Below are 22,341 nucleotides of genomic sequence, written 5' to 3'. Positions count from 1 at the left end.
CCAGCCTGTTACACTGGAACAGGAGGAGGCCCATTCAGCCCCTTCTCCAGCCTGTTACTCCGGTCAGTTGGATCATGTCACTTCTTGTATTTAAACTCCATTTCCTGTCTTATGTCCATAATGCTAAGCGCTCTTATCCTCACAAAACTCTATCAATCTCCGTCGTGAAATGTTAAATTGACCCCCGGCCTGCACAGCTTTTTCAGGGGCAGAGGGTTCCAGTTTTCCACTCCCCTTTGTGTGAAGAAGTAATTCCTGACATCACCCCTGAACGGCCTGGCTCTCATTATAAGGTTCTGCCCCTTCGTTCTGCACTCTGTCCCCCAACCCCGACCAGAGGAAATAGTTTCTCTCTATCGACCTGATCAACTCCTCTCAACATCTTCAACACCTCGATTTGGATCATCCCTCAGTCTTCTGTACTGGAGGGATTACAAGCCTCGTCTGTCTGACTTGTCCTCCTCATTTAACCCTTTCTGTCCTGTGATTGGTTGTGTCCATCGCTGGTCCATTGCACATTAATTCAGAAAGCAATTTAAAGCAAATTCTCCGATTTCCCTTTCTGTGCAGCCTTCCACAACAGCTGGAACTTGTGTGTGTGGTCAGCTGTCACACAGTGTCAGTACTGAGGGAGTGCTGCACTGTCGGAGGATCAGTACTGAGTGAGTGCCGCACTGTCGGAGGATCAGTACTGAGGGAGTGCCGCACTGTCGGTGGGTCAGTACTGAGGGAGTGCCGCACTGTCGGTGGGTCAGTACTGAGGGAGTGCCGCACTGTCGGAGGATCAGTACTGAGGGAGTGCCGCACTGTCAGAGGGTCAGTACTGAGGGAGTGCTGCACTGTCAGAGGGTCAGTAATGAGGGAGTGCTGCACTGTCGGAGGATCAGTACTGAGGGAGTGCCGCACTGTCGGAGGATCAGTACTGAGGGAGTGCCGCACTGTCAGAGGGTCAGTACTGAAGGAGTGCTGCACTGTTGGAGGATCAGTACTGAGGGAGTGCCGCACTGTCGGAGGATCAGTACTGAGGGAGTGCTGCACTGTCAGAGGGTCAGTACTGAGGGAGTGCTGCACTGTCAGAGGGTCAGTACTGAGGGAGTGCTGCACTGTCAGAGGGTCAGTACTGAGGGAGTGCTGCACTGTCAGAGGGTCAGTACTGAGGGAGTGCTGCACTGTCAGAGGGTCAGTACTGAGGGAGTGCCGCACTGTTGGTGGGTCAGTACTGAGGGAGTGCCGCACTGTCGGTGGGTCAGTACTGAGGGAGTGCCGCACTGTCGGAGGGTCAGTCCTGAGGGAATGCCGCACTGTCAGAGGGTCAGTACTGAGGGAGTGCTGCACTGTCGGAGGGTCAGTACTGAGGGAGTGCCGCACTGTCGGAGGGTCAGTCCTGAGGGAATGCCGCACTGTCAGAGGGTCAGTACTGAGGGAGTGCCGCACTGTCGGAGGGTCAGTCCAGAGGGAGTGCCGCACTGTCAGTGGGTCAGTACTGAGGGAGTGCTGCACTGTCAGAGGGTCAGTACTGAGGGAATGCTGCACTGTTGGAGGGTCAGTACTGAGGGAGTGCTCCACTGTCGGAGGGTCAGTACTGAGGGACTGCTGCACTGTCGGAGGGTCAGTACTGAGGGAGTGCTGCACTGTCGGAGGGTCAGTACTAAAGGAGTGCTGCATTGTCGGAGGGTCAGTACTGAGGGAGTGCTGCACTGTTGGAGGGTCAGTACTGAGGGAGTGCTGCACTGTCGGAGGGTCAATACTGAGGGAGTGCTCCACTGTCGGAGGGTCAGTACTGAGGGAGTGCTGCACCGTCGGAGGGTCAGTACTGAAGGAGTGCTGCACTGTCGGAGGGTCAATTCTGAGGGAGTGCTGCACTGTCGGAGGGTCAGTACTGAGGGAATGCTGCACTGTCGGAGGGTCAGTACTGAGGGAGTGCTGTACTGTCGGAGGGTCAGTACTGAGGGAGTACTGCACTGTCCGATGGTCAGTACTGAGGGAGTGCTGCACTGTCGGAGGGTCAGTACTGAGGGAGCTCTGCACTGTCGGAGGGTCAGTACTGAGGGAGCGCTGCACTGTTGGAGGGTCAGTACTGAGGGAGCGCTGCACTGTCGGAGGGTCAGTACTGAGGGAGTGCTGCACTGTCGGAGGGTCAGTACTGTGGGAGTGCTGCACTGTCAGAGGGTCAATACTGAGGGAGTGCTCCACTGTCAGAGGGTCAGTACTGAGGGAGTGCTGCACCGTCGGAGGGTCAGTACTGAAGGAGTGCTGCACTGTCGGAGGGTCAGTACTGAGGGAGTGCTGCACTGTTGGAGGGTCAGTACTGAGGGAGTGCTGCACTGTCGGAGGGTCGGTACTGAGGGATTGCTGCACTGTCGGAGGGTCAGTACTGAGGGAGTGCAGCACTGTCGCCGGGTCAGTGCTGAGGGAGCGCTGCACTTTCGGAGGGTCAGTACTGAGGGAGTACTGCACTGTCCGATGGTCAGTACTGAGGGAGCGCTGCACTGTCGGAGGGTCAGTACTGTGGGAGTGCCGCACTGTCGGAGGGTCAGTACTGAGGGAGCGCTGCACTGTCGGTGGGTCAGTACTGAGGGAGTGCTGCACTATCAGAGAGTCAGTACTGTGGGTGTGCCGCACTGTCGGAGGGTCAGTACTGAGGGAGCGCTGCACTGTCGGTGGGTCAGTACTGAGGGAGTGCTGCACCGTCGGAGGGTCAGTGCTGAGGGAGTGCTGCACTGTCGGAGGGTCAGTACTGAGGGAGTACTGCACTGTCCGATGGTCAGAACTGAGGGAGTGCTGCACAGTCCGATGGTCAGTACTGAGGGAGTGCTGCACTGTCGGATGGTCAGTACTGAGGGTGTGCCACAATGTCGGAGGGTCAGAACTGAGGGAGTGCCGCACTGTTGGAGGGTCAGTACTGAGGGAGAGCTGCACTGTCGGAGGGTCGGTACTGAGGGATTGCTGCACTGTCGGAGGGTCAGTACTGAGGGAGTGCAGCACTGTCGCCGGGTCAGTGCTGAGGGAGCGCTGCACTGTCGGAGGGTCATAACTGAGGGAGTACTGCACTGTCCGATGGTCAGTACTGAGGGAGCGCTGCACTGTCGGAGGGTCAGTACTGAGGGAGTGCTGCACTGTCGGAGGATCAGTACTGAGGAAGTGCTGCACTATCAGAGGGTCAGTCCTGAGGGAGTGCTGCACTGTCGGAGGGTCAGTACTGAGGGAGCGCTGCACTGTCGGAGGGTCAGTACTGAGGGAGTGCTGCACTATCAGAGAGTCAGTACTGTGGGAGTGCCGCACTGTCGGAGGGTCAGTACTGAGGGAGTGCTGCACTGTTGGAGGGTCAGTACTGAGGGAGCGCTGCACTGTCGGTGGGTCAGTACTGAGGGAGTGCTGCACCGTCGGAGGGTCAGTACTGAGGGAGTGCTGCACTGTCGGAGGGTCAGTACTGAGGGAGTGCTGCACTGTCGGAGGGTCAGTACTGAGGGAGTGCTGCACTGTCGGAGGGTCAGTACTGAGGGAGTGCTGCACTGTCGGAGGGTCAGTACTGAGGGAGTACTGCACTGTCCGATGGTCAGAACTGAGGGAGTGCTGCACAGTCCGATGGTCAGTACTGAGTGAGTGCCGCACTGTCGGATGGTCAGTACTGAGGGTGTGCCGCAATGTCGGAGGGTCAGAACTGAGGGAGTGCTGCACTGTCAGAGGGTCAGAACTGAGGGAGTGCTGCACAGTCCGATGGTCAGTACTGAGTGAGTGCCGCACTGTCGGATGGTCAGTACTGAGGGTGTGCCGCAATGTCGGAGGGTCAGAACTGAGGGAGTGCCGCACTGTCAGAGGGTCAGTATCGAGGGAGTGCTGCACTGTCAGAGGGTCAGTACTGAGCGAGTGTTGCACTATCGGAGGGTCAGTACTGAGGGAGTTCTGCACTGTCCGATGGTCAGTACTGAGGGAGTGCTGCACTTTCGGAGGGTCAGTCCTGAGGGAGTGCTGCACTGTCGTAGGGTCATTACTGAGGAAGTGCTGCACTGTCGGAGGTTCAGTCCTGAGGGAGTGCTGCACTGTCAGAGGGTCAGTACTGAGGGAGTGCTGCACTGTCGGAGGGTCAGTACTGAGGGAGTGCTGCACTGTCGGAGGGTCAGTACTGAGGGAGTGCTACACTGTCAGATGGTCAGTACTGAGGGAGTGCTGCACTGTCAGATGGTCAGTACTGAGGGTGTGCTGCACTGTCAGATGGTCAGTACTGAGGGAGTGCTGCACTGTCAGATGGTCAGTACTGAGGGAGTGCTGCACTGTCGGAGGGTCAGTACTGAGGGAGTGCTGCGCTGTCGGAGGGTCAGTACTGAGGGAGTGCTGCACTGTCGGAGGGTCAGTACTGAGGGAGTGCTGCACTGTCATCGTGCTATCTCTCTTTCTCTCTGTTTCTGTCTCTTTGTATCTCTCTCTAGTTTTCTCTCTCTCTGCCTCTGTCTCTCAGACTCTCTCTCTCTCTCTCTCCACCTCTGCCTCTCTGAACACTCAGACTCTATTCTCAGGAATTCATTGTTCGCCCTGGTCCGGGGAGAGTTAATGATTTGGAAGCTCGGTTGGGACTGACTTTCACAATCTGCAGCAACAACCAGTTTTGGAGTTTGTGTGTCCTGATTTCCCTGGTGTTTCTGAGGATCCACAGTAAAGCAGTGATCTGCAGGGTGAAAACGCTGCTCAGGGTGAAGACAAGCTTTTCTTAAACATCCTGGCCATTCTCAGCAGTGAGGAGTGAAGACATTTCCCAGTCACGATTTCGTCCTGAGTGGGATTCAGTAGAAGTCAGTCTTTTAACCTGAGACCCCCCGACTCACTGGGTGAGATCAGTACCATCACATTACAATCAAACTGTGTGTGGTGGACTGTGTGTGTGTGAGTGTGTGTGTGTGTCTGAACGTGTGTGTCTGTGTGAGTGTGTGTCTGTGTGTGTCTGTGCGCGTGTGAGACTGTGTCTGTTTGAGTGTGTTTGTGGGAGTTTGTGTGAGTGTGAGTGTCTGTTTGAGTGTGTGTTTGTGTCTGTGTGTTTGTGTGAGTGTGTGTGAGTGTGTGTGTGTGTGTGAGCGTGAGTGTCTGTTTGAGTGTGTGTTTGTGTGTGTGTGTGTTTGTGTATGTGTGCGTGTGTGTGTGAGTGTATCTTTGTGAGTGCGTCTGTGTGTGTCTGAGAATGTGTGGGTGTGTATCTGTGTGAGTGTGTGTGTAAGACTGTGGCTGTGTGAGTGTGTGTGACTGTGTGAGTCTGAGAGTGTGTGAGAGTGTGTCTGTGTGAGTGTGTGTCTGTGAGTGTGTGAGTGTGTGAGTGTGAGTGTCTGTGTGACTGGGTGTGTGTGAGTGTGTGAGAGTGTGTGAGAGTGTGTGTGACTGTGTGTGTGAGTGTGTGAGTGTGTGTCTGAGAGTGTGTGAGAGTGTGTCTGTGTGAAAGTGTGTGAGTGTGTGTGTGACTGTATGTCTGTGTGAGTGTGTGTGCGTGAGTGCATGAGTGTGTCTGTGTGAGTGTGTGCCTTTGTGAGTGTGTGTGTGTGAGAGTGTGTCTGTGTGTGTGTGACTGTGTGAGTATGTCTGAGCGTGTGTGAGAGTGTGTGTGTGTGAGTGTGTGAGTGTGTGTGTGTGAGTATGTGAGTGCGAGTGTGAGTGAGTGTGAGTAGGAGTGTGTGAGTGTGATTGTGAGTGTGTGTGTGTGTGTGTGTGAGTATGTGAGTGCAAGTGAGAGTGTGAGTGAGTGTGAGTGTGTGAGTATGTGAGTGCGAGTGAGAGTGTGAGTGACTGTGTGTGTGAGTGTGTGAGTGTGTGTCTGAGAGTGTGTGAGAGTGTGTTTGTGTGAGTGTGTGTCTGTGAGTGTCTTTGAGTGTGAGTGCCTGTGTGAGCATGAGTGTCTGTTAGAGTGTGTGTGACTCTGTGAGTGTGTGTGTGTGTCTGTGTGAGTGTGTGAGTGTGTGAGAGTGTGTCTGTGTGTGTGTGTCTGAGAGTGTGTGAGAGTGTGTCTGTGTGAGTGTGTGAAAGTGTGTGAGTGTGTGTGTGACTGTGTGTCTGTGTGAGTGTGTGTGCGTGAGTGCATGAGTGTGTCTGTGTGAGTGTGTGCCTTTGTGAGTGTGTGTGTGTGACTGTGTGAGTATGTCTGAGCGTGTGTGAGAGTGTGTGTGTGAGTGTGTGAAAGTGTGTGTGAGTGTGTGAGTGCAAGTGAGAGTGTGAGTGAGTGTGAGTGTGTGATTATGTCAGTGCAAGTGAGAGTGTGAGTGAGTGTGAGTAGGAGTGTGTGATTGTGTGAGTGTGTGCGTGTGAGTGTGAGTATGTGAGTGCGAGTGAGAGCATGAGTGTGAGTGTGAGTGAGTGTGAGTAGGATTGTGTGAGTGTGTGTGTGAGTGAGTGTGTGAGTGAGAGTATGTGAGTGTGAGTGTGTGAGTGTGAGTGTGTGTGTGTGAGTGTGTGTGTGTGAGTGTGAGTAGGATTGTGTGTGTGAGTGTGAGTGTCTGTGTGTGAGTGTGAATAGGATTGTGTGTGTGTGTGTGTGAGTGTGAGTAGGATTGTGTGTGTGTGAGTGTGTGTGTGTGAGTCTGAGTAGGATTGTGTGTGTGAGTGAGTGTGTGAGTGAGAGTATGTGAGTGTGAGTGTGTGAGTGTGAGTGTGTGTGTGTGAGTGTGAGTAGGATTGTGTGTGTGTGAGTGTGTGTGTGTGAGTGTGAGTAGGATTGTGTGTGTGAGTGTGTGTGAGTGTGTGTGTGTGAGTGTGTGTGTGTGAGTGTGAGTAGGATTGTGTGTGTGAGTGTGTGTGTGTGTGAGTGTGAGTAGGAGTGTGTGTGTGTGAGTGTGTGTGTATGAGTGTGAGTAGGATTGTGTGTGTGTGAGTGTGTGTGTGTGAGTGTGTGTGAGTGTGTGTGAGTGCGAGTGAGAGCGTGAGTGTGAGTGTGAGTGAGTGTGAGTAGGATTGTGTGAGTGTGTGTGTGAGTGAGTGTGTGAGTGAGAGTATGTGAGTGTGAGTGTGTGTGTGTGAGTGTGAGTAGGATTGTGTGTGTGTGTGTGAGTGTGTGTGTGTGTGAGTGTGAGTAGGATTGTGTGTGTGTGTGTGTGTGAGTGTGAGTGTGTGTGAGTGTGAGCGTGAGTGAGTGTGAGTATTTGTCAGTGTGTCAGTGTGATTCACCCTCCACTGAGGACACATTGTATCCCACTACCCTATGCATTCCAATCCAATCCTCTATTTGATTCGGAACAGGGACAAGGGTCAAACACTGGCCCTCGCTCCCTTCCCCTCTCTCTCACCCCTTCAACTGACTCCCTCCCCCCGCCTCTCGCTCTTGCCATCCCCGCCCCTCACCTCACTCCCCTCCTGCCCCTTTCCCACATCCCCCTTCCTCCATGCCGCTCCCTCTCACCTGTCAATCAGCCACAGCTCAGCGGGCTGCTGGTTTTCAGGAGATTCGAAGTGAAAGGTGCACAGAGAATCCAGTATAAAATTCCAAGCTGACACTCCCTAACCACTGAGTGTGCTGCTCAGCCATCTCCGAGGGCAGTTTACGAGTCAGCCACATCGCTGTGGGTCAGGAGTCACATGTAGGCCAGACCTGGTCAGGACGGCAGATTTCCCTCACATTGGTGAACCAGATGGGCTTGTTATGACGACCGGAAGATAGTTTCATGGTCAACTCTGAGTTACTCATCCTGGAAACACGACACTACGACCCTCCGCCCTGATTCCACCGCCACCCCCCCACCCCCACCCCCGCTCGGCTTGTTGTTGAGACTTGCTCATTCACCTCCACGAGCCGTGTGTTACTCCCCCTGCTCACCAGCTCCTGCCTTCCTCCCGACAGGGCCGCCTCAGCCGAGCGTCATGACCGAGTCCGCCGTCTGCAAACCTGCCGCGACCATCCAACTGTGCCAGCAGCAGAAACCTCTTCAGAAGTTCCTGAAGGGAGAGCCGAAGGCGCTGGGGGTAAGGGTGACCGAAAGGCTGGGCCGTGGCCTCAGGGCCGCCCACCGCCAACCTCTCCAGGGGGTGTTGTGGGGGGGAGGGGGGGGGGAGGTGGGCCAAGAAAAGATGGGCGCGTCGGGCGCTGCCTCCGACCCGGGTCTCGAGTCGGCAACACGCATGAAAGAGGGTGGGAGGAGAAACGCGTCTTTGTCGGCTTTCCGAGAGAATAGGCCGGAGAGACCGGAGAAGCTGGGATCGGTCTCCTCCGAGCAGTGAAGGTTAAGAGGAGATTTAATCGGGGCGTTCAGAATTACGAGGGGTTTTGACGGAGTAAATGAGGAGAAAGTGTTTCCGGTGGCTGGAGGGTCGGGAACCAGAGGGACACAGATTGAAGATAATCGGCAGAGGGACCAGAGGGGGAGATGAGGAGAAATGTTTTTTTACACAGAGAGTTGTTGTGATCTGGAACGCGCTGCCTGAAAGGGCGGTGGAAGCAGATTCAACAGGAACTTTCAAAAGGGAGAATCGGGGGAATACTGGACAGGGAGAAATTTACAGGGAAATGGGGAAAGAGCAGGAGGGAGGAGTGTGGGATGAATGGCCACTCAAAATCGAGGCCCAGGCCTGTCCGGGAAAAGGGCCTTTTTCTGCTTTGCTGCCTCATTCAACAATTCTCTCCATTGCAACAGGTTACGTTGATCATGCTGGGAATAATTCAGTGCGGGTTCAGTTTCCCTCTACATTTTGGCAGGCAGACGCAGATGACAGTGGTGGGAGCGCCCTGGTGGATGGCAGTCCTGGTGAGTAGGCCTCGTTTGTCTTCCACCCGACATGTTCCAGACTTAACGAACAGTGTCTGCAGACAGGGTCCTGTCGCCGTCGAAGGTACATCTTCAGCAAGCCGGCTACACTAACAGGATCAGGAGGAGGCCCATTCAGCCCTTTCTCCAGCCTGTTACACTGGAACAGGAGGAGGCCCATTCAGCCCCTTCTCCAGCCTGTTACACGGGAACAGAAGGAGGCCCATTCAGCCCCTTCTCCAGCTTGTTACACAGGAACAGGAGGAGGCCCATTCAGCCCCTTCTCCAGCTTGTTACACAGGAACAGGAGGAGGCCCATTCAGCCCCTTCTCCAGCCTGTTACACTGGAACAGGAGGAGGCCCATTCAGCCCCTTCTCCAGCCTGTTACACGGGAACAGAAGGAGGCCCATTCAGCCCCTTCTCCAGCCTGGTACACGGGAACAGGAGGAGGCCCATTCAGCCCCTTCTCCAGACTGTTACACGGGGACAGGAGGAGGCCCATTCAGCCCCTTCTCCAGCCTGTTACACTGGAACAGGAGGAGGCCCATTCAGCCCCTTCTCCGGCCTGTTACACAGGCACAGGAGGAGGCCCATTCAGCCCCTTCTCCGGCCTGTTACACTGGAACAGGAGGAGGCCCATTCAGTCCCTTCTCCAGCTTGTTACACTGGAACAGGAGGAGGCCCATTCAGCCCCTTCTCCAGCCTGTTACACGGGAACAGAAGGAGGCCCATTCAGCCCCTTCTCCAGCCTGTTACACTGGAACAGGAGGAGGCCCATTCAGCCCCTTCTCCAGCCTGTTACACAGGCACAGGAGGAGGCCCATTCAGCCCCTTCTCCAGCCTGTTACACTGGAACAGGAGGAGGCCCATTCAGCCCCTTCTCCAGCCTGTTACACGGGAACAGAAGGAGGCCCATTCAGCCCCTTCTCCGGCCTGTTACACTGGAACAGGAGGAGGCCCATTCAGCCCCTTCTCCAGCCTGTTACACTGGAACAGGAGGAGGCCCATTCAGCCCCTTCTCCAGCCTGTTACACTGGAACAGGAGGAGGCCCATTCAGCCCCTTCTCCAGCCTGTTACACAGGAACAGGAGGAGGCCCATTCAGCCCCTTCTCCAGCCTGTTACACTGGAACAGGAGGAGGCCCATTCAGCCCCTTCTCCAGCCTGTTACACTGGAACAGGAGGAGGCCCATTCAGCCCGTTCTCCAGCCTGTAACACAGGAACAGGAGGAGGCCCATTCAGCCCCTTCTGCAGCCTGTTACACTGGAACAGGAGGAGGCCCATTCAGCCCGTTCTCCAGCCTGTTACACTGGAACAGGAGGAGGCCCATTCAGCCCGTTCTCCAGCCTGTTACACAGGAACAGGAGGAGGCCCATTCAGCCCCTTCTCCAGCCTGTTACACTGGAACAGGAGGAGGCCCATTCAGCCCCTTCTCCACCCTGTTACACAGGAACAGGAGGAGGCCCATTCAGCCCCTTCTCCAGCCTGTTACACAGGAACAGGAGGAGGCCCATTCAGCCCCTTCTCCACCCTGTTACACTGGAACAGGAGGAGGCCCATTCAGCCCCTTCTCCAGCCTGTTACACTGGAACAGAAGGAGGCCCATTCAGCCTCTTCTCACCATTCAGTGTGTACTAGCCCCACCCACCTGACTTGCCTCCATATCCCTTTATTTCTTTGCCCAGCAAATGTCCCTGGGTCTCATATTTCAAATCATTCATTGATCTGCAGCTTATTCCGTCTCCCTCTGCATGAAGAAATGTTTCTGGATTTCCCTCCTCTATGTCCTGTGTCTGATATAACATTTCAGAGTTCATCCTCAGCTTGTTAAATGCTGCGATGCACTCGGTGACAGGGAGCACAACTTGAAACACTAACTGTATAAACAGGGCACTCGGTAGAATGTTCCACAGTCTGAAACGACTGACCTGAGACCGGCAAGGACCCACCAGCCCCGACAACCCTCCCTATCTCTGTAACCTCCACCAGTACTGACAAACCTCCCTATCTCTGTAACCTCCTTCAGTCCCGACAACCCTCCCCATCTCTGGAACCTCCTCCAGCAGCGACATCCCTCCCTATCTCTGTAACCTCCACCAGTACTGACAAACCTCCCTATCTCTGTAACCTCCTCCAGCCCAGACAACCCTCCCTATGTCTGTAACCTCCTCCAGTCCTGATGAACCTCCCTATCTCTGTAACCTCCTCCAGCCCAGACAACCCTCCCTATGTCTGTAACCTCCTTCAGTCCCGACAACCCTCCCTATCTCTGTAACCTCCTCCAGCCCCGACAACCCTATCCTATCTCTGTAACCTCTTCCACACCTGCAATCCTCCCTATCTCTGTTACCACCTCCGGCCTCCACAACCCTCCCGATCTCTGTAACCTCCTCCAGCCTCCACAACCCTCCCTATCTCTGTAACCTCCTCCAGCCCCGACAACCCTCCCTATCTCTGTAACCTCCTCCAGCCTCCACAACCCTCCCGATCTCTGTAACCTCCTCCAGCCCCGATAACCCTCCCTATCTCTGTAACCTCCTCCAGCCCCTACAACACTCCCTATCTCTGTAACCTCCTCCAGCCCCTACAACACTCCCTATCTCAGTAAACTCCTCCAGCCCCGACAACCCTCCCTATCTCAGTAACCTCCTCCAGCCCCGACAACCCTCCCTATCTCTGTAACCTCCTCCAGCCCCGACAACACTCCCTATCTCTGTAACCTCCTCCAGCCCCGATAACCCTCCATATCTCTGTAACCTCCTCCAGCCCCGACAACACTCCCTATCTCTGTAACCTCCTCCAGCCCCGATAACCCTCCCTATCTCTGTAACCTCCTCCAGCCCCGACAACCCTCCCTATCTCTGTAACCTCCTCCAGCCTCCACAACCCTCCCTATCTCTGTAATCTCCTCCAGCCCCGACAACCCTCCCTATCTCTGTAACCTCCTCCCGCCCCTACAACCCTCCCTATCTCTGTAACATCCTCCAGCCCCGACAATCCACCCTATCTCTGTAACCTCCTCCAGCCCCAACAACCCTCCCTATCTCTGTAACCTCCTCCAGCCCCGACAACCCTCCCTATCTCTGTAACCTCCTCCAGCCCCTGCAACCCTCCCTATATCTGTAACCTCCTCCAGCACCGACAACCCTCCCTATCTCTGTAACCTCCTCCAGTCCCTACAACACTCCTTATCTCTGTAACCTCCTCCAGCCCCGACAACCCTCCCTATCTCTGCAACCTCCTCCAGCCCCGAAAACTCTCCCTATCTCTGTAACCCTCCTCCAGCCCCTACAACCCTCCCTATCTCTGTAACCTCCTCCAGCCCCTCCAACCCTCCCTTTCTCTGGAACCTCCTCCAGTCCCTACAACCCGCCCTATCTCTTTAACCTCCTCCAGCCCCGCCAACGCTCCCTATTTCTGTAACCTCCTCCAGCCCCGACCACCCTCCCTATCTCTGTAACCTCCTCCAGGCCCGACTTCCCTTACGATCTCTGTCATCTCCTCCAGCCCCTACAACCCTCCCTATCTCTCTAACCTCCTCCAGCCCCTACAACCCTCCCTATCTCTGTAACCTCCTCCAGTCCCTACAACCCTCCCTATCTCTGTAACCTCATCCAGCCTCTACAACCCTCCCTATCTCTGTAACCTACTCCAGCCCCTCCAACCCTCCCTATCACTGTAACCTCCTCCAGCCCCTACAACCCTCTCTATCTCTGTAACCTCCTCCCGCCCCTCCAACCCTCCCCATCTCAGTAACATCCTCCAGCCCCTACAGCCCTCCCCATCTCTGTAACATCCTCCAGCCCCGAAAACCCTCCGTATCTCTGTAACCTCCTCCATCCCGACAACGCTCCCTATCTCTGTAACCTCCTCCAGCCCCGACAACCCTCCCTATCTCTGTAATCTCCTCCAGCCCCGACAACCCTCCCTATCTCTGTAACCTCCTCCAGACCCGACAACCCTCCCTATCTCTGTAACTTCCTCCAGTCCCTGCAACCCTCCGAGATCTCTGCGCTCCTCCAATTCCGGCCTCTTGAGCATACTCCGATTTTAATCTCTCCACCATTGGCGGCCGTGCCTTCAGCTGCCTGGGCCCTAAGCTCTGGAATTCCCTCCCTAAACCTCTCCGCCTCTCTCTCTCTCTCCTCCTTTAAGATTCTCCTTCAAACCTCCCTCTTTGACCCAGCGTTTGGTCACCTCTCCCAAATATCTCCTTAGGTGGCTCGAGATCTAATTTTTTGAGGTCCCTCCTGTGATGCCTTTTTGGACCTATTTTCTACCTTTAAGACACAATCTCATTGTAAGTTGTTACAATGTTCTTGATATGCTTTTCTCTGTGATTTGTTTTTATCTTCCAGCTGATAGTTTCTGGGTCTCTGGCGATTGTGTGTGACCGTGATCCCAATAAACCTCGGGTAAGTTGTTCAGTTCATTGAGATCAAGGCAGCATTTGACCGAGTATGGCATCAAGGAGCCCTAGCAAAACTGAGGTCAATGGGAATCAGGGGGAAAACTCTCCGCTGGTTGGAATCATACCTAGTACAAAGGAAGATGGTTGTGGTTGTTGGAGGTCAATCATCTCAGCTCCAGGACATCACTGCAGGAGTTCCTCAGGGTAGTGTCCTCGGCCCAACCATCTTCAGCTGCTTCATCAATGACCTTCCTTCAATCATAAGGTCAGAAGTGGGGATGTTCGCAGATGATTTCACAATGTTCAGCACCATTTGCAACTCCTCAAATACTGAAGCAGACCATGTAGAAATGCAGCAAGACCTGGACAATATCCAGGCAAGTAACATTCGTGCCACACAAGTGTCAGGCAATGACCATCTTCAACAAGAGAGAATCTAACCATCTCTCCTTGACATTCAACAGCATTACCATCGCTGAATCCCCCACTATCAACATCCCGGGGGGTTACCATTGACCAGAAACTGAACTGGACCAGCCATATAAATACCGTGTCTACAAGAGCAGGTCAGAGGCTAGGAATCCTGAGGCGAGTAACTCACCTCCTGACTCCCCAAAGCCTGTCCACCATCTACAAGGCACAAGTCAGGAGTGTGATGGAATACTCTTCACTTGCCTGGATGTGTGCAGCTCCAACAACACTCAAGAAGCTCGACACCATCCAGGACAAAGCAGCCCGCTTGCATGGCACCCCATCTACAAACATTCACTCCCTCCACCACCGACGCACAGTGGCAGCAGTGTGTACCATCTACAAGATGCACTGCAGCAACTCACCAAGGCTCATTAGACAGCACCTTCCAAACCCATGACCTCTACCAACGAGAAGGACAAGGGCAGCAGATGCATGGGAACACCACCACCTGCAAGTTCCCATCCAAGTCACACACCATCCTGACTTGGAACTATATCGCCGTTCCTTCACTGTCGCTGGGTCAAAATCCTGGAACTCCCATCTGAACAGCACTGTGGGTGTACCTACACCACATGGACTGCAGCGGTTCAAGAAGGCAGCTCACCACCACCTTCTCAAGGACAATGAGGGATGGGCAATAAATGCTGGCCTGGCCAGCGACGCCCACATCCCATGAATGAATAAAAATTAAAATGGTGCTAGACCTAGGTTAGACGGGAGTCACTTGGAGTTACTGTGCACAGTTCTGGTCTCCATATCACACTGGGCGATACTGTGCACTGTTCCGGGCTCCATATCACACTGGGAGTTACTGTGCACAGTTCCGGTGTCCATATCACACTGGGAGTTACTGTGCACAGTTCCGGTGTCCATATCACACTGGGAGTTACTGTGCACAGTTCTGGTCTCCATATCACACTGGGAGTTACTGTGTACAGTACTGGTCTCCATATCACACTGGGAGTTACTGTACACCGTTCCGGTCTCCATATCACACTGGGAGTTACTGTACACAGTTTCGGTCTCCATATCACACTGGGAGTTACTGTGCAGTTCCGGTCTCCATATCACACTGGGAGTTACTGTACACAGTTTCGGTCTCCATATCACACTGGGAGTTACTGTACACAGTTTCGGTCTCCATATCACACTGGGAGTTACTGTGCAGTTCCGGTCTCCATATCACACTGGGAGTTACTGTACACAGTTTCGGTCTCCATATCACACTGGGAGTTACTGTACACAGTTCCGGTCTCCATATCACACTGGGAGTTACTGTGTACAGTTCTGGTCTCCATATCACACTGGGAGTTACTGTACACAGTTCCGGTCTCCATATCACACTGGGAGTTACTGTGTACAGTTCTGGTCTCCATATCACACTGGGAGTGACTGTGCACAGTTCCGGTCTCCATATCACACTGGGAGTTACTGTACACAGTTCCGGTCTCCATATCACACTGGGAGTTACTGTGTACAGTTCTGGTCTCCATATCACACTGGGAGTCACTGTGCACAGTTCCGGTCTCCATATCACACTGGGAGTTACTGTGTACAGTTCTGGTCTCCATATCACACTGGGAGTTACTGTGCACAGTTCTTGTCTCCATATCACACTGGGAGTCACTGTGCACAGTTCTGGTCTCCATATCGCACTGGGAGTTTCTGTTCACAGTTCTTGTCTCCATATCACACTGGGAGTCACTGTGCACAGTTCTGGTCTCCATATCACACTGGGAGTTACTGTGTACAGTTCTGGTCTCCATATCACACTGGGAGTTACTGTGTACAGTTCCGGTCTCCATATCACACTGGGAGTTACTGTGTACAGTTCTGGTCTCCATATCACACTGGGAGTTACTGTACACAGTTCCGGTCTCCATATCACACTGGGAGTTACTGTGTACAGTTCTGGTCTCCATATCACACTGGGAGTGACTGTGCACAGTTCTGGTCTCCATATCACACTGGGAGTTACTGTGCACAGTTCCGGTCTCCATATCACACTGGGAGTTACTGTGCACAGTTCCGGTCTCCATATCACACTGGGAGTGACTGTGCACAGTTCTGGTCTCCATATCACACTGGGAGTGACTGTGCACAGTTCTGGTCTCCATATCACACTGGGAGTTACTGTGCACAGTTCCGGTCTCCATATCACACTGGGAGTTACCGTGCACGGTTCCGGTCTCCATATCACACTGGGAGTTACTGTGTACAGTTCTTTTCTCCATATCACACTGGGAGTGACTGTGCACAGTTCTGGTCTCCATATCACACTGGGAGTGACTGTGCACAGTTCTGGTCTCCATATCACACTGGGAGTGACTGTGCACAGTTCTGGTCTCCATATCACACTGGGAGTGACTGTGCACAGTTCTGGTCTCCATATCACACTGGGAGTTACTGTGTACAGTTCTTTTCTCCATATCACACTGGGAGTGACTGTGCACAGTTCTGGTCTCCATATCACACTGGGAGTGACTGTGCACAGTTCTGGTCTCCATATCACACTGGGAGTGACTGTGCACAGTTCTGGTCTCCATATCACACTGGGAGTGACTGTGCACAGTTCTGGTCTCCATATCACACTGGGAGTGACTGTGTACAGTTCTTTTCTCCATATCACACTGGGAGTTACTGTGTACAGTTCTTTTCTCCATATCACACTGGGAGTTACTGTGTACAGTTCTGGTCTCCATATCACACTGGGAGTGACTGTGCACAGTTCTGGTCTCCATATCACACTGGGAGTTACTGTGCACAGTTCTTTTCTCCATATCACACTGGGAGTTACTGTGTACAGTTCTGGTCTCCATATCACACTGGGAGTTACTGTGTACAGTTCTGGTCTTCATATCACACTGGGAGTTACTGTGTACAGTTTTGTCTCCATATCACACTGGGAGTTACTGTGCACAGTTTTGTCTCCATATCACACTGGGAGTTACTGTGCACAGTTCTGGTCTTCATATCACACTGGGAGTTACTGTGTACAGTTTTGTCTCCATATCACACTGGGAGTTACTGTGTACAGTTCTGTTCTCCATATCACACTGGGAGTTACTGTGTACAGTTCTGTTCTCCATATCACACTGGGAGTTACTGTGTACAGTTCTGGTCTTCATATCACACTGGGAGTTACTGTGTACAGTTTTGTCTCCATATCACACTGGGAGTTACTGTGTACAGTTCTGTTCTCCATATCACATTGGGAGTTACTGTGTACAGTTCTGGTCTTCATATCACACTGGGAGTTACTGTGTACAGTTTTGTCTCCATATCACACTGGGAGTTACTGTGCACAGTTTTGTCTCCATATCACACTGGGAGTTACTGTGCACAGTTTTGTCTCCATATCACACTGGGAGTTACTGTGCACAGTTTTGTCTTCATATCACACTGGGAGTTACTGTAAGCAGTTCTGGTCTCCATTTTGTAAAAATATTGGTGCACAGGAGAAGGTTCCAGAAAGATTTACCAGGATGATACTGGAACTGAGAGGTTTTACCCATCAGGAAATAATGAACAGTCTGGGTCTCTTTTCTCTAGAATAGAGAAGATTGAGGGGTGACCTGATCGAGGTCTTTAAGATAATGAAAGTGTCCGATCGGGTAAACGTTGAGAAGATGTTTCCACTTGTGGGGGAGACCAGAACGAGGGCCCATCAATATAAAACAGTCACTGATAAATCCGATCGGGAATTCAGGAGAAACTCCTTTCCCCGGAGAGTGGTGAGAATGTGGAACTCGCTCCCACAGGGAGTGGTTGAGGTGAACAGTGTCGATGTATTTAAGGGGGAAGCTGGGGAAAGACACGAGGGAGAAAGGAATAGAATGATATGGTGATGGGGGTGAGATGGAGAGGAGGGGGGTGGGAGGAGGCTGGTGTGGAGCAGAAACACCAGCACGGAGTGGATGGGCTGAATGGCCTGTTTCTGTACTGTAAAACTCTATGTAACTAATTGATAGAGATGGACTGCTAAGATTGGAAAATAACTCCATGATCGAATCATTGAATGGTTACAGTACAGAAGGAGTCCATTCGCCTCATCGTGTCTGTGCTGGCTCTCTGCAGTTCAACTAGCCCCACTCCCCCTCCTTCTCCCCGTCACCCTGCACATTCTTCCTCTCCAGATAATTCTCCAATTCCCTTTTGAGAGCCTCGATTGAATCTGCCTCCACCACACTCTCAGACAGAGCATTCCAGATCCTAACCACTCGCTGTGTGAAATAGTTTTCCCTCTTGTCACTGTTGCTTCTTGTGTCAATCACCTTAAATCAGTGTCCTCTGGTTCCGGATCCTTCCACCAATGGGAACGGTTTCTCCTGATCTACTCTGTCCAGACCCCCCCTCGTGATTTTAAACACCTCGATCAAATCTCCTCTCAACCTTCTCTTCCCCAAGGAGAACAGTCCCAGCTTCTCCGATCTATCCACGTTAACTGAAGTCCCTCATCCCTGGGAACCATTCTCCTGAATCTTTTCTGCACCCTCTCTAACGCCTTCACATCCTTCCTGAAGTGTGGAGCCCGGAACTGGACACAATACTCCAGTTGAGGCTGAACCAGTGTTTTATACAGGTTTATCATAACTTCCTTATTTTTGTACTCTCTGCCTCTATTTATAAAGCCCAGGATCCCGTCTGCTTTATTAACCACTCTCTCAACCTGCCCTGCCACCTTCAATGATTTATACACATATACCCCCAGGTCCCTCTGCTCCTGCACCCCCTTATTCAACAAGGGAGGGAGACAGAAAGCAGGAAACTACAGGCCAGTTAGCTTAACATCTGTCTTCGGGAAAATGTTAGAAGCGATTATTAAAGACGTTATAGCAGGGCATTTAGAAAAATTCAAGGTACTCAGACAGAGTCCACATGGTTTTGTGAAAGGGAAATCATGTTTAACCAATTTATTGGAGTTCTTTGAGGGAGTTACATGTGCTGTGGATGAATTGTAGTTAGATTTCTAGAAGGCATTTGATAAGGTACCACATCAAGCTCATGGTGTAGGGGGTAATATATTGGCATGGATAGAAGATTGGTTAGCTCACAGGAAACAGAGTAGGCATAAATGGGTCATTTTCTGGTTGGCAAGATGTAACGAGTGGTGTGCCACAGGGATCTGTGCTGGGACCTCAACTTTTTACAATTTATATAAATGACTTAGATGAAGGGACTGAAGGTTTGGTAGCTAAATTTGCTGATGACACAAAGATAGGTAGGAAAGTAAGTTGTGAAGAGGACAGAAGGAGGCTACAAAGGGATATAGATAGGTTAAGTGAGTGGGAAAAGACCTGGGAAATGGAGTACAATGTGGGAAAATGTGAAATTGTCCATTTTGGCAGGAAGAATAAAAAAGCATATTATCTAAATGGTGAGAGATTGCAGAGCTCTGAGATGCAGAGGGATCTGGCTGTCCGAGTGCATGAATCACAAAAGGTTAGTTTGCAGATACAACACGTAATTAGGAAAGCTAATAGAATGTTATAACTTATCGCGAGGGGAATTGAATACAAAAGTAGGGAGGTTATGCTTCAGTTATACAGGGCATTGGTGAGACCACATCTGGAGTACTGTGTACAGTATTGGTCTCCTGATTTAAAAAGGATGTAAATGTGTTGGAAGCAGTTCAGAGATGGTTTTACTAGACTGATACCTGGAATGGGCGGGTTGTCTTATGAGGAAAGATTGGACAGGCTAGGCTTGTATCCGCTGGAATTTCGAAGAGTAAGAGGCGACTTGATTGAAACATACAAGATCCTGTGGGGTCTCAACAGGGTGGATGTGGAAAGGATGTTTCCCCTTGTGGGAGAATCTAGAACTCGGGGTCACTGTTTAAAAATAAGGGGTCACCCATTTAAGACAGAGATGAGGAGAAACTGTTTCTCTCAGAGGGTGGTGAGACTTTGGAATTCTCGTCCTCAAAAGACAGTGGAAGCAGAGTCTTTGAACATCTTTAAGGCAGAGGTAGAAAGATTCTTGATAAGCAAGGGGGGTGAAAGGTTATCGGGGGTAGTTCAGCCATGGACTTATTGAATGGTGGAGCAGGCTCGAGGGGCCGAGTGGCCTACTCCTGCTCCTAATTCGTATGTTCACATGTTTGTATAATTGTACAATGTATTTTATATTGCCTCTCCTCATTCTTCCTACCACAATGAATCACTTCACACTTTTCTGTGTTAAATATTATCTGCCACATATCCACCCATTCCACCAACCTTTCTATGTCAGTTTGAAGTCTATCACTATCCTCCTCACGGTTCACAACACTTCCATGTTTTGCGTCATCCGCACATTTTGAAATTGTGCCCTGTACACCCAAGTCTAGGTCATTCATATCGATCGAGAAAAGCAGGGGTCCCCCACCCTGACCCCTGGGGAACCCGACTATATACCTTCCTCCAGTCTGAAAAACAACCGTTCACAACTACTCTCTGTTTCCCGTCACTCAGTCAGTTCCGTCTCCATACTGCTACTGTCCCGTTTATTCCACGGGCTCTAACTTTGCTGACAAGTCTAATATGTGGCACTTTATCAAATGCCTTTTGGAAGTCCAGGTACATCACGTCAACCGCGTCACCCTCATCAACCTTCTCCGTTACCTCATCAAAGAACTCAAGCAAGTTAGTTAAACACAATTTCCCTTAACACATCCATGCTGGATTTCCTTAATTAATCCACATCTGTCCAAGCGATTGTTATCTTATCCCGAATTATCGTCTCTAAAAGCTTTCCCACCAGCGAGGTTAAACCGACTGGCCTGCGGCCGCTGAGCTTTGTATCTTAATATCTGGGAGTGAGTACGATGCAGGAAGGTGAAGAGGATAATTCAGGAATTGGAAAATCATTGTGTGACTGGTGGTGATGTGTTCAGCTGGAAGCTGTTGCTGAGCAGATACATTAGCATGACTGACAGAAATTCTTACACGTGAAGGAGTGTCATTGAATTATTCCTGCACTGATGGGAGTTGCCGCAATGACTATCCGACCTTTGACGCCATTCGTGGCACCGGTGTTTGCCGTTTAATCCGTAGTGTTTGCCATTCACAGGTGACTGCTTGTTTGGCCACAAACATTCTCACGGCCATCGCAGCAGGACTGGCGATTATCATCTACAGTGTGGACTTGGCGACATGGAAATACATTCACTACAATGAGCGCAAACATGACAGAGATTATCTGGTGAGTGCCGTTTGCTAATCCTTTACAACACAACTGTTGGGACACCGTGAGGGTCAGTACTGAGAGAGTGCTGCACTGTCGGAGGGTCAGTACTGAGGGAGTGCTGCACAATCAGACGGTCAGTACTGAGGGAGTGCTGCACTGTCGGAGGGTCAGTACTGAGGGAGTGCTGCACTGTCAGAGGGTCAGTACTGAGGGAGTGCTGCACTGTCGGAGGGTCAGTACTGAGAGAGTGCTGCACTGTCGGAGGGTCAGTACTGAGGGAGTGCTGCACTGTCGGAGGGTCAGTACTGAGGGTGTGCTGCACTGTCGGAGGGTCAGTACTGAGGGAGTGCAGCACTGTCGGAGGGTCAGTACTGAGAGAGCGCTGCAATGTCGGAGGGTCAGTACTGAGGGAGTGCTGCACTGTCGGAGAGTCAGTACTGAGGGAGTGCTGCACTGTCGGAGGGTCAGTACTGAGAGTGAGCTGCACTGTCGGAGGGTCAGTACTGAGGGAGTGCGGCACTGTCGGAGGGTCAGTACTGAGGGAGTGCTGCACTGTCGGAGGGTCAGTACTGAGAGAGTGCTGCACTGTCGGAGGGTCAGTACTGAGAGAGCGCTGCACGGTCGGAGGGTCAGTACTGAGGGAGCGCTGCACTGTCGGAGGGTCAGTACTGAGGGAGTGCTGCACTGTCGGAGGGTCAGTACAGAGAGAGCGCTGCACTGTCGGAGGGTCAGTGCTGAGAGAGACGTGCACTGTCGGAGGGTCAGTACTGAGGGAGTGCTTCACTGTCGGAGGGTCAGTACTGAGAGAGCGCTGCACTGTCGGAGGGTCAGTACTGAGAGAGAGCTGCACTGTCGGAGGGTCAGTACTGAGGGAGTGCTGCACTGTCGGAGGGTCAGTACTGAGAGAGTGCTGCACTGTCGGAGGGTCAGTACTGAGGGAGTGCTGCACTGTCGGAGGGTCAGTACTGAGAGAGTGCTGCATTGTCGGAGGGTCAGTACTGAGGGAGTGCTGCACTGTCGGAGGGTCAGTACTGAGAGAGTGCTGCACTGTCTGAGGGTCAGTACTGAGGGAGTGCTGCACTGTCGGAGGGTCAGTACTGAGAGAGTGCTGCACTGTCGGAGGGTCAGTAATGAGGGAGTGCTGCACTGTCGGAGGATCAGTACTGAGGGAGTGCTGCACTGTCGGAGGGTCAGTACTGAGGGAGTGCGGCACTGTCGGAGGGTCAGTACTGAGAGAGTGCTGCACTGTCGGAGGGTCATAACTGAGAGAGTGCTGCACTGTCGGAGGGTCAGTACTGAGAGTGTGCTGCACTGTCGGAGGGTCAGTACTGAGGGAGTGCTGCACTGTCGGAGGGTCAGTACTGAGAGAGTGCTGCACTGTAGGAGGGTCAGTACTGAGAGAGTGCTGCACTGTCGGAGGGTCAGTACTGAGAGAGCGCTGCACTGTCGGAGGGTCAGTACTGAGGGAGTGCTGCACTGACGGAGGGTCAGCACTGAGAGAGTGCTGCACTGTCGGAGGGTCAGTACTGAGAGAGCGCTGCACTGTCGGAGGGACAGTACTGAGGGAGCGCTGCACT

At 52.4% G+C, this 22,341-nt stretch overlaps 1 protein-coding gene across 1 annotated transcript in view; it reads left to right on the top strand.

The window, feature by feature from the left end:
• Window positions 1-4,596: 4,596 nt before the first annotated feature.
• LOC137385070 (membrane-spanning 4-domains subfamily A member 15-like) overlaps window positions 4,597-22,341 on the top strand; it is a 39,802-nt gene continuing 22,057 nt past the window's right edge. The window contains exons 1-5 of the mRNA XM_068059809.1: window positions 4,597-4,823; window positions 7,808-7,929; window positions 8,598-8,708; window positions 13,068-13,124; window positions 20,648-20,779. Of these exons, the coding sequence (XP_067915910.1) occupies window positions 7,828-7,929; window positions 8,598-8,708; window positions 13,068-13,124; window positions 20,648-20,779 (402 nt within the window). The 5' untranslated portion in view covers window positions 4,597-4,823; window positions 7,808-7,827. The remainder of the gene's footprint in view (window positions 4,824-7,807; window positions 7,930-8,597; window positions 8,709-13,067; window positions 13,125-20,647; window positions 20,780-22,341) is intronic.

The sequence above is a fragment of the Heterodontus francisci genome, chromosome 28 (assembly GCF_036365525.1).
Source record: "Heterodontus francisci isolate sHetFra1 chromosome 28, sHetFra1.hap1, whole genome shotgun sequence".
Taxonomy (NCBI): Eukaryota; Metazoa; Chordata; class Chondrichthyes; order Heterodontiformes; family Heterodontidae; genus Heterodontus; species Heterodontus francisci.
The sequence above is the reverse complement of the archived record's forward strand: the minus strand, read 5'-3'. Positions and strand labels throughout refer to the sequence as shown.